The sequence below is a fragment of the Rhinolophus sinicus genome, chromosome 11 (genome assembly GCF_057876585.1).
Source record: "Rhinolophus sinicus isolate RSI-liver-muscle chromosome 11, RSI-T2T, whole genome shotgun sequence".
NCBI classification, from domain to species: domain Eukaryota; kingdom Metazoa; phylum Chordata; class Mammalia; order Chiroptera; family Rhinolophidae; genus Rhinolophus; species Rhinolophus sinicus.
The window spans coordinates 10,464,280-10,477,152 of NC_142511.1; the positions used below are offsets into that span (position 1 = coordinate 10,464,280).

Here is a 12,873-nt window from a genome sequence, read left to right on the forward strand (position 1 = left end):
GAATCATACAGTATTTTTCATTTTGCGACTGGCTTATTTCACTTAGCATAATGTCCTGATGGTTCAGTTCACCCATGTTCTATGTTTCAAAATTTCCTTCCTTTTTAAGGCTGAATAATACTCTTATAATATACCACATTTTGTTTAGCCATTCATCTGTCAATGGACATTTGGGTGGCTTTCACCTCTTGGCTATTATGAATAGTGCTGCTACGAACATGGGTCTGCAAATATTCTTTGAGATTCAGCTTTCATTTTTTGGGATATAGAACTAGAAGTAGAATTGCTGGATCCCATAGTAATTCTTTGTTTAATTTTTTGAGGCACCTCCACAATATTTTCCATAGTGTATCATTTTACATTCTAAAATAATTTTTAATTTGTAGCTAGAATAAACTATAAAAATTCAAACCTTTAAAAAGAAATGATGGTATTTTGAAGAAAATCAACAATAGAACTCCATAGCTTTAGAATATCTGAGATAAAATCTTGCCCTACCAACTACTTATATGGTGGAAAGGGTTACTATCTGGCACTGATTCAGACATGTTGATTTCAAAGATTATACAACTAAAAAATTATTTTCTGCCATTTGTTATCTTACTAGAGATACCACCAAATCAGTTTCATGTTAAGAAAAAATGCTTCACAAATGGAAGTTTTCAGCATTAAAAATATATAGATACACAAACGTATACATATATGCACATATACACATACACACACACATATATATATATATATATATATATATATATATATATATCCCTCTTATCAAAGTCCAGAAGAGAAAATTACCTGATGATTTCTTCATGATAGAGAGAACTAACAACTGGCCCACCAAAACCAGTATTTGCTTCTTTTCCTTTCTTCTCTGGTAACTGTAGGGGGAAAAAGATGGAAAAGAGACACATAGATTAAAGCAGTGTGTATTTAGACCAGTTACAAAACACTATTTCGATAAGGAACACTAAAGGTTTGACCACTCCCCATTTCCAAGGCCCTAGTAACAGTATCAAGGTGGTATCAGAAAGGCAAGACGACTCTCAGGTCATCATAGCAGTGGAATGACTACCCACTAGCAAAGTAAGGTCATTCCACTACTGCCTCCTGGAGCCACCTAAAAGCCACTCTCCTAGCAGATTTTATGATGTTAGCTGTTCACTGTGGAAATATAAATACCACACTAGGATGTGATCAGGAAAATCGTATCTAGATTAACAAAATTAAAGTTCCAAAAAAAGAAAGAAACTAAACTGTAGTAAAACTTCAAATTCTACTACAAAGAGAAATAAAATATGTTTAGTTGACAAGAAGAAAGGAGAGAAGGTGGAAGGGAGAGAGGAAAGGAGATTGAGATCTAAAATAAAAGAAAAAAGAAGCAAACTGTTAAGGAAACACTTTCCAAAATCAAGTATTCAATAGGCTCTGCCCCTCAACATTCTCAAAAAGCACAAGATTAAATTTAGAAATAAGATTTTTCCCAAACAGGTAATGTGGAAGTAGTGAACTTGGATGTTATTATTGCCTGAAAGGATTAAATTGCAATCGCTGCAAAAGCCCACATCTAAAGTCCAGAAAATAAACTTAAAGACAAGGAACTAAGTGACTTAAATGACAAAAAGTTCAAGATTGCAGTTTTGAAAAAATTCAACAAGGTGCAAGAAAACTCAGATAGGCAGTTTAATGAACTCAGACATAAAATCAATGAACAAAATAAATACTTTACCAAAGACACTGAAATTAAAAAAAAAAAGAAATTCAGGAGATGAGAACTCAATAAAAGACTTGAAGAATAAAACAATGAGCTTAGGAAATAGAGCTGACCAAATGGAGGAAAGAATTAGTGATATCAAAGATAGAAATCTGGGAATGACGCAGATGGGAGAAGAGACTTGAGAGTTAAAAGAAATGAAATAGCTCTGCAATAATTATCTGACTCCATCAGAAAGAGAAATATAAGAATAATGGGTATACCAGAAGGAGAAGAGAGGGAGAAGGGGCTAGAGAGCCTATTCAAACAAATAGTTGACGAGAACTTCCCAAACCTATGGAAAGAACTGGATCCTCAAATCCAAGAAGCAAACAAAGAGAACACCTAATTATCTCAATCCTAAAAGGCCTTCTCTATGGCATATTATATTAAAACTATCAAAAATTGACACACACAAAATTCTCAAGGCAGCCAGGGAAAAGAAGATGGTAACCTACAAAGGAAAGCCAATTAGATTATCAGCAGAAACTCTACAAGCTAGGGAATGAAGTCAAATATTAAAACTATTCAAAGAGATAAATCACCAGCCAAGAATAATATACCTAGCAAACTTACATTTTAGATATGAAGGAGTGATAAAGATCTTTCCGGATATACAGAAGCTGAGGGAATTCCACCACTTGGCCTGCATTATAGGAAATACTGAAGGGGGTTATTCTACTTGAAACAAAAAGACAAAAGGATGGAAAACTATGAGTAAGATGACTAACAGAAGGACAGAAGCAGGAGATGACAGCCCCTACTCAGCATAGGGCACTATACACTTAAATATAACATAAAGGGTAAAGGAAATAAAAACAAAACAAAAAAGAAAAAGAGAAGGCAATTAGCTACTACAACTCGGAAATGAATTAACAGCATGAATAGGGATAATTCTGACAACAAACACATAAAAGTGAAGGGGATAGAGGTCTGAAGTTGCAAAGGGTAATGGAGATAAGATGCATGCTGAAGAAAAAGGTCTACTGTATATATGAAACTTTTTTTTACATAAACTTAATGGTAACCACTCCAAAAAAAAAAAATAAGTAAAATAAAAAATCCAGAACTGAGACACATAACATAAAAAAGAGGAAACAGGAAAAAAAAAAAAATCATAGCATACCACCAAACTAAAATAACAGACAGAAACACAACAGTAAAGAAACAATGGAGACACTGAGCTACCAGAAAACAAAAGGGAAAATGGCTATAGGAATTCCTCACATATCAATAATAACCCTAAATGTAAATGGACTGAACTCACCATAAAAAGATACAGAGTAGCAGACTGGATCAAAAACCAAAACCCAACCATAAGCTTCCTTCAAGAGACACATCTCAGCTGCAAGGACAAATATAGACTTAAAGTGAAGGGTGGAAAATGATACTCCAAGCAAATGGCATTCAGAGAAAAGCAGGTGTATCCATACTTCTACCTGACAAAATAGACATACTTATATCTGACAAAAGAGACTTCAAGATAGAAAAGGTAACATTTCATAATAATAAAGGGAACAATACAACAATATATAATACTTATCAATATATATGCTCAAAGGAAGAAACTGAACAAAGGGAGAAACTGACAAAAATACAATTATAGTAGGGGACCGAAATATGCCATTGACAGCTATGGATAGATCATCCAAACAGAATATCAGTAACGAAATGTCAGCCTTAACTGACACATTAGACCAAATGGACATAACATTTATAGAACATTTCATTCCAGAACACCAGATTATACATTCTTTTCTAGTGCACATGGAACATTCTCAAGGATAGACCATATGTTGGGACACAAAACTAACCTCAACCAACTTAAGAAGACTGAAATCATACCAAGCATATTCTCCAACCACCATGCTTTGAAATTGGAGATGAACTGCAAAAATAAAAAGGGAAAAACCACAAATGTGTGGAGATTAAACAACATGCTACTAAAGAATGACTGAGTCAAAGAAGAAATAAAAGGAGAGAACAAAGCATACATAGAAACAAATGAGAATGAAAATACCACATATCAAAATTATTGGGATACTGGGAAAGCAATCAGATGGAAATTTATATCATTACTGTCCTATCTCAAGAAACAAGAAAAATCCCAAATAAACAACCTAACATAACATCTGAAAGTATTCATACAAAAAGAACAAATAAAACCCAGAAAGCTGGTTTCTTTGGAAAGATTAGTAAAATTGACAACACCCTGGCTAGACTCACTAAGGAAAAAAGAGAGGATACACAGATAAAATCAGAAATGAAAGAGAAGCTATAACAGATACCACAGAAATACAAAGGATCATACAAGAATATTATGAAGGCCATATGCCACGAAATTCAAAAGACGTGGACGAATTCTCAGAAATAACCTCTCTAGACTGAATAATGAAGAACTAGAAAATCTAAACAGATTGATCAACAGTAAGGACTTTGAAACAATCATCCAAAACCTGCCCAAAAGCCGAAGTCCAGGATCACATGGCTTCACTAGTGAATTCTACCAAACATTCAAAGGTAATTTAATACCAAAATATTGAAGAAGAGGCAATACTTCCTAACTCATTTTATGAGGTCAACATTACCCTGATACCAAAATCTGGTAAGGATAACACACAAAAAGAAAACTACGGACCAATATCTCCAATGAATACAGATGCAAAAATCCTAAACAAAATACTAGAAAAATCAAATACAACAATACATTAAAAGATTATACATCACGATTAAGTGGGGTTCATTCCAGGGGTGCAAGAATGGTTCAGCATATGCAAATCGACCAATGTGATACACCACATAAACAAAGGATAAAACTCATATGATCATATCAATAGGTGCAGAAAAAGCATCTGACAATATACAACATCCATTTATGATTACTACACTTAGTAAAATGGGTATAGAAGGAAATTACCTCAATATAATAGAGGCCATATATGATAAACTCTCAGCTAATATCATATTCAGTGGTGAAAAACTGAAAGCTTTCCCTCTATGATCAAAAACAAGACAGTGATGTCCCCTCTCATCACTGTTATTCAACATAGTATTGGAAGCCCTTGCCAGAGCAATCAGGCAAGAGAAAGAAATAAAAGGCATCCAAATTGGGAATGAAGCAGTCAAACTGTCACTTTTGCAGATGACACAATTCTTTATATAGAAAACCCTAAAGACGCCACCAAAAAACTATTAGAAATAATAAACAAATACAGTCAAGTTGCAGGATACAAAATCAATGTACAAAAATCCATTCTGTTCCTGTATACTAATAATGAAATTTCAAAAAAGAAATGAAAAAGACAATTCCTTTGCAATTGCAACAAAAAGAATAAAATACCTAGGAATAAACTCAACAAAGGATGTGAAGGACCTATACACTGTGACAACTGTAAGACATTATTAAAGTAAATTGAAGAAGACACAAAGAAATGGAAAGATATTCTGTGTTCATGGGTTGGAAGAATCAACATAGTTAAAATGGCCACAGTACCCAAAGCAACGTACAAATTGAATGTAATCCCCATCAAAATCCCAATAGCATTTTTCAAAGAAGTAGAATAAAAAATCATCAAATTTGTATGGAATCACAAAAGACCCAAACAGCCAAAGTAAACCCGAGAAAAAAGAACAAGGCCAGAGGGCTCACACTCCATGACTTCAATTTCAACTACAAAGTGACAATATTCATTCAAACATTCAAAATAGCATAATACTGGTAAAAAAACAGACACACTGACCAATGGAATAGAATTGAGAACCCAGAAATAAACCCACCTATATATGGGCAAGTAATTTTCTACAAAGAAGCCAAAAACATAGAATGGAGAAAAGAAAGCCTCTTCAATAAATGGCCTGGGAAAATTGGACAGCCACATGCAAAAGAATGACACTAGATTGCTATCTGTCACCATATACCAAAACTAACTCAAAATGAATCAAAGATCTAAATATAAAATCTGAAATAATAAAGTGCATAGAAGAAAACGTAGGTACTAAACTTACGGACCTTGGATTCAGAGAGGATTTTATGAATTTGACCTCAAAGGGAAGGGAAGTAAAAGCAAAAGTCAATTAATAGGACTATGTCAAACTGAAAAGTTTCTGCACAGCAAAAGAAGCAGTCAACTAAACAAAGAGGCAACCAGTCAAATGGGAGAAGATTATCTGCAAACAACACCTCCGATAAGGGGCTAATATCCAAAATATATAAAGAACTCATACAACTCAACAACAAAAAAACAAACAATCCAATTAAAAAATGGACAGAGGACCTGAACAGACACCTCTCCCAAGAAGACAAATGGCCCACAGATGAAAAAACGCTCAACTTCACTAGTTATTAGGGAAATGCAAATCAAAATCACAATGAGATACCACCTCACACCTGTTAGAATGTCTATTTTCTACAAAACCAGTAATAACAAGTGTTGGAGAGGTTGTGAAGAAAAAGGAACACTCATACATTGCTGGTGGGAATGTAAATTGGTACAGCCACTATGGAAAACAGCACGGAGGTTCCTTAAAAAATTTAGAATTACCGCACAACCCAGCAATCCCTCGTCTGGGTTTCTACCCAAAAAAATCTGAAAATATTTATCTGTAAAGATATATGCACCCCTATGTTCACTGCAGCATTCGTCATGGTGGGCAAAACATGGAAATAACCCAAGTGTCCTTCGATAAATGACTGGATAAAGAAGGTGTGGTGCATACATATTAATACAACAGTTTAGAGGTTACCAGAGGGTAGAAGAGGGTAAAGGGAGCCGAATATATGGTGATGGAAGGAGAACTGACTCAGTTTCCATTTTGGGATGTTTATTGCTAGTGTATAGAAAAAATGATTTTTGCACGTTGCTCTTATATCTTTCAACTTTGCTGAATTCGTTTAATCTTAGTTTTTGTGTGTGGATTCTTTCGATTTTCTATATGTACGGTAGGATCAAGTTATCTGTCAACAGAGAGTTTTACTTCTTTCTTTCCAATTTGGATGCTATTTATTTCTTTTTCTTATCTAACTGCCCTAGCTAGAATTTACAGTACAACGTTGAACAGCAGTGGTAAAAGCCGGCATCCTTGTCTTATTCCTCCTGATCGTAAGGGGAAAGCTTTCTGTCTTTCATCATTGAGTATGTTACCTATGGCTTTTTCATAAATGCCCGTTATTATGGTAAGTACATTTCACCTTCAGTTTTGAAAGCTATGTAAAATAGCTATATGTAAAATATATGTAAAATACTATAAGTTGGTATTTTTTCCTTTTGAAGTTGACCCTATTGACTTCAGACTTCTGAAAAGAATTCTACTGTAGTTCTTACCTTTGTTCCTCTATCACCTTTTTTGTTTTTGGTCTGGATTTTTGTTTGTTTGTTTGTTTTTTAATTTTATTGGGGAATAGTGTGTTTCTCCAGGGTTCATCAATTCCAAGTCATTGTCCTTCAATCTAGTTGTGGAAGGAGCAGCTTAGTCCAAGTCCAGTCACCATTTTCAGTCTTCAGTTGCATGGGACACAGCCCTCCATCCCACATGGGAACTGAACCAGCAACCTTGTTGTTGAGAGCTTGTGCTCTAATAAATTGAGCCATCCGGGAGCCCTTCCAGAAGCTTGGCGGCAGCTCGTTGTCTTCAGTCTAGTTGTGGAGGGCACAGTTCACTGGCCCACGGGGGAATCTAACCTGCAATCCTGTTCTAGAGCTTGTGCTCTAACCAACTGAGCCACCCGGCCACCCCTGGACACTTTTCAGATATTTTTTCACTGGTTTTCAACAATTTGATTATGATGTGTCTTGGCATTTCTTCTGCTCGAGGTTCACTGAGCTTCTTGGATCTGTGGCCTTCTGGCAATGAGTCTCAACTAGGGGAGATTTTTTTTTGCCTCCCATTCCCCCCCAAGGGTATCTGGCAATGTCTGGGCAATTTTTGCTTTTCACAAGTGGATGGTCCTTTGGCATCTAGTAAGTAGACACCAGAGTTGCTGCTAAACATTCTACAATGCACAGGACAGCCCTCCACAACAAAGAATTATCCACCCCCAAATGTCAATGGTGGAAAGGCTGAAAAACTCTGGTTTAAAATTTTCATCAAATGTTTAAAATCTCAGCTATCATTTGTTAAATTTTTGTCTTCTCTCTCTTGCATTTTCTCTCTTTCTGGGACTCTAATATGCCACATTGCTTGATATTTTCTCATAGCTCACTGGGGCTCTGTTCATTTTTTATTGTCTTCCTATGCTCTGCTTCATTTTTAATTAGCTTCACTGCTACATCTTCAAGTTCACTGATCTTTCCTTATGCAATGTCTCATCTGTTATTAATCCTATCCAGTGTATTTTTTGTATCGGATATTATTTTCTTCCATCTCTAGAAGGTCCATTTGGTTCTTTTTCAGATTCCCTTTCTCCATTTAAGTTCATGTTTTCCTATACTTTCTTGAATATAAAGAATATATAATAGCTATTTTCATCTTTATCATTTCTGCTTTGACAGGTTTTTCTCTTGGTTATGGGTCGTATTTTTCTGCTGTCCTTGAATACTTGAAAGACTTTTACTGTAAGGTAGACATTGTAAATTTCACACTCTTGTTGGCTGATTTTGTTGTGTTCCTTTAAATTATGTTAGACTCTGTTTTGGCGTGAATTCAATTATGAGGAAACAATTTGATCCTTTCAAGGCTCACTTTAAAGCTTTGTTAAGGCAGGGACAGAGAAGCCTTTAATCTAGAGCTTAATTTAGCCTCACTACTGAAGTGAAATCCTTCTGAGGCCTCTACCATGTACCCCATATATTACATTTTCTTTCCACTATGACTAGGAGGAAATGAAATGTTCTCAGTCCCATGTCATCTCCAAGAATTGTTCGGCTTACGGCTTTCTTGTATTTCTTTTCTCAGCCTGTTCCGTTTCCTTTCACACGCAGAGAGGTTAGTATTCAGCCAAAGGGACCCCTCTGCAGATCTCTGGAACTCTCCCTCCTATGCAAGAATATCTTCTCAATTATTCGGCCCTGCGTTTTCTAGCTCAAATCGATGAAACAACCAGGCTGTTTTGGGTGTCCCCTGCCTTCACTGGAGCCAGCTTACAGGAAGTAAGCTGAGGCAATTGCAGAGCTCACTTTGTTTGTTTCCTTCTTTCCTAGTTTTACACTACTTTTAGTGCTATGTCTGAAAACTATTTTTTCATCTATTATGCCTGGTTTTCTTCTTGTTTTAGGCAAAAGGGTAAATCTCATCCCTATTACTCCATGCCCAGGAGAAGTCCCACAAACATTAATTTAGACACCAGGATAACAACATTCCATGCAGTAATGTACCATAAGTTATTTAACTATTATCTGACAGTAGTCTATTTAGGTTATTTTCACTTTTCCAGTCATAAAGATAAGATTAATATCTTTGTACATAAAGCATAATATAGTTGTAATTAAAATCTTTAGGGGAAAATATGACTCCGTTATTTGAGTCCTGTGTATTCTGAATATATTTCTTCTTGGGATTAATTCCTCTTTCTGAAGCAACTGCATAAAGCATATTAGAATGCTGGTGACAACTTTTTTTATTCCCCCAGGGGTGGGGGGGAAATACCTTAAGCAGAAATAATATTTCAAAACTAATCTGCCATTATCAGATTGAGTTCAGAATAAAGCTGCCAAAGATGCATTAGTTTTCCTCTCCATCCAGTTCATCTACGAGAAGGGGTAAACTTTGGCTACTGTAGCCTCTAGATTTCCACTCCAATGAAATGTTTCTCATAGCAGTTTAAGAAGTTTATTTCATTTCTCTCTACTCAAAATCCATTAAGTTATTTTTATGTTGCATCAGCAGTTAAAGAAAGAGACTCCAGTTTGGCAGCCAATAGGATAAAATTTGCCAATTCTTGTATTGCCTCAGACTGTATTATTTGAGACACTGAAATGCTCCTTCACTCAGAGGGAAAAGGGTAAGTTGTTGGCTGAATCTTTACCATCTGCATTCAGATTTCATATTAGTCAGGTGCAGGGTCAAGACTTAAAACCTTGTGAAACTTTCTTTTCTGTGTGAAAAAAATAACTATTCCAAACGCTATCAGGCTAATATATACAAGGAGGGGGTTTCTTGCTTTTATGTGCTACCTTTTTGGCTTCTGTTTTATTGGTTTGTTTGCTTAGTTTGTTTATGGGTCCAGCTGTAGGACTTTGGACAAATTAACCTTCCGGGCTCAGAGTCCTCATTTGTAAAATTAGGAATAATAGTAGCTATCTTATATGGGTATTTAAAGTATTTAAAATATATATGTGTAAAATAGAACAGTGCCCAGCACAAAGTGGACAATATGTAAGTGTTAGCAGATAGAGTAATAATTATTATTACGGCCATTTCTCCAAAGCAAAGGTGTCTCAGGAATATAGAAACAAGACGTTTTGAGGTGGAAATTTAAAATATTGAACAATGAGTCTTTCTCTAAACTTTAAATTTTCAATTTTCCTGATGAAACAACGAAGTCAAAAATCAACCACCCAATCAACCAAAAAATCTAACATAAATACCTCTGTGGTTAAGAAAAAAAGGAAAGAAAACTAGGATTTAAGAAGTGTCTTAAATGTGCTTCACACTTTACATATGTTATTCAATTCCAACTTCAAAGCAATTCTATAAAGTTGGCATTTTTACTGTATTTCATTTAATTAGCATCACCAAATTGTAAAAAGCACCATTATTTTATATAATGCTTAGAAAGAAAAACACAGCCAGTTAAGTATAACACATACACCATCAATTGTAAGACACACCCAGATGTTAAAAACTAAATAACTGTCTGTCTTATATTTGATGAACTGTATCTCCATTTTATAGATTAGATACCTGAAGAGAGGTGAAATACCCAATGCCACATAGTAAGTGGCAGAATTGAGATTTAAACTAAGATCTTCTGATATCTAAAGTCTGTTTTCTTTTTAATAAACTATGCTACTCCTCAAAACTACTTTAGGAATCATTATTACATATTTACAATATTCTGAATTAAAATTCTGTTTCTTAAGTGTACACTAAAAAAATTTTGTCCTTTATTAGTTCAAAACGAAACTTTAAAATTAAACTAAACATGAAACATTTTAACTTTTTTGAGGCTGATTTACTATGATAAATTACACATAATGTAATCAAGTAAATAGACTAGTACTATAGTTCTAAGCACTTTTAAAAGAACACTTTTCTAATAATCCTTTAAAAATATTCATTGTAGTTTTTTCCTCAAATAGAAATAGTTATTTATTTCCACATATGAAAATAAGAATATTAATCCCATCTCAACTATTATTTGTCATTAAGAGCATTAATAAAAAAGCTTTATCATGAAAATATTGTTGGTTGCTATTTATAACACTAATACTTATACAACTTCACACAAAAAGGTAAACCCCATAAATCTACGCTTTTCAACCTTAGTTTCTCTTAAAATAACAAATGGTTAAAAAGAATTTCCCTAAAATCTTAACAATGGACATTTAATAAGGATTTCAATTATATAGAAATATTACATAAATGCTTAAATTACTATTGGAAAATAATTTTTAGATAAAAGGAAAGAAAGATGAAATAATACATGCAAGTAGATATTTTATCCAAACCTCTAAATTTCGGCACTTCCTATTTTTTACATTTTTACTATATACTCATATACTAGCTTAAAAAGTGATGTGAATTTTTAAAAGATGAAAAAAAATCCCACTTTTTTTTTAACCAAATAGTTAAATCACTAAAATATATGAGAGATACTTTCTTCAGATAATTAATATGGTCAACAGGACTCCTGTATAACAAAACAAAAAATGGTAAATTGCTCTTTTACCACTTTATAATGGAATTTAAGAATAAATGTATAATTTATCTTCTTAATTTCCTGGCTATTGTCAATTGTCTTGGTTCTAGGGTACTTTAAAACTAAGGTACAAAAGATTATTACTTGTACACACGCCCAGCTTCCCTTGTACAATACATTAAGGCACTTATCTTTGTGAAGTATTTTTACTCAATTTAGTGTTATTTTTAAATGGCTCTCATAGAAAATTACCTTCAGGCTATTATCACTAACTTTCTAGAAATGTAACAATAATCAATATTTAAATGCTGTTTAGGAAATTCTGAATATAGTATTTATCATATGTATTCAGAAATTACAACTTTTCTTAGATTTTAGGCTCCAGAGAAAATCATAAAAGACCAACAGATTCAAATATTTAAAGTGGCATTTCTGTAATAATGCAGTAAGAATAAATAAGGAAGGAACTGTGGTTTAAGCAAATAAAACAAATGGTTAATATTTCTGTAATGTTACAAGCAATATATCCAAATCTCCTATGTCAGAAAAACATTAAGATCCAATGGATAAACAGACCAGGGTTATGAGTAGACAATAATTAGATATCTGAAATTACACAGAGGTTTAAAAAGACTGGCACACTTTCATAGTTTTTATCATTAATACAGATTCTTACTATTATAAGAAAAAACACTATCCTGAACTACAGTAACTTTGTATAGGATTCAACCACAATTCTTTGTATCACACATCTTTACATGAAATTAATGTTCTTGAATTTTTAAGATAGAAATGTCAGTCAAGATAGATTTTTTTGGTCTGTATCTCCCTTTTCTATTGTTTTCATGAAGTATTTAAAAATCTTGCCCCTGGGATACTTTCAAGATTGCTTGGCTTTATTCCCCTCTCTTATCTAGTTCTTCTTTTTCCAGTTATATCTAGTTCTTCTTTTTCCTTTTGTCTTTATTATCCTTTTCCTGCTTGATTTTGATTAAATGTCAGCAGATTCCTCTGTGTGAGGCTTTGTACTGAAAGGGAGCTTTGGTTGGTTAATTTTGGAATCTCTGGAGCCCAGACAGCGCTAGAGAACCTTACCACTGAACCTTTGTATTGAGACATGAATTAAAGTGTACAAAAACCCCTCTAAACTTTACCTATTGGCAATTTTAGGATTCTGCCATTCTCAGGTCAGACTCCCTCACACTTCCTCCTACAGATGCCAACACAATGCAAATATTACAGCGATTGATGGTTTGTACCTATTTTCTCTGATCAACCAGTAATGCTATCTTGGTTATTCCTTTAGGAAGCATTTGGGAGAAAT

The 12,873-nt window shown here is 34.0% G+C and overlaps 1 protein-coding gene across 1 annotated transcript in view; it reads right to left on the reverse strand.

Annotated features, from left to right (window-relative positions):
* Nucleotides 1–12,873, reverse strand: part of ACBD6 (acyl-CoA binding domain containing 6) — a 142,345-nt gene that overhangs the window by 88,294 nt on the left and 41,178 nt on the right. The window contains exon 4 of the mRNA XM_019733268.3: nt 799–881. Coding sequence (XP_019588827.2) covers nt 799–881 — 83 coding nt within the window. The remainder of the gene's footprint in view (nt 1–798; nt 882–12,873) is intronic.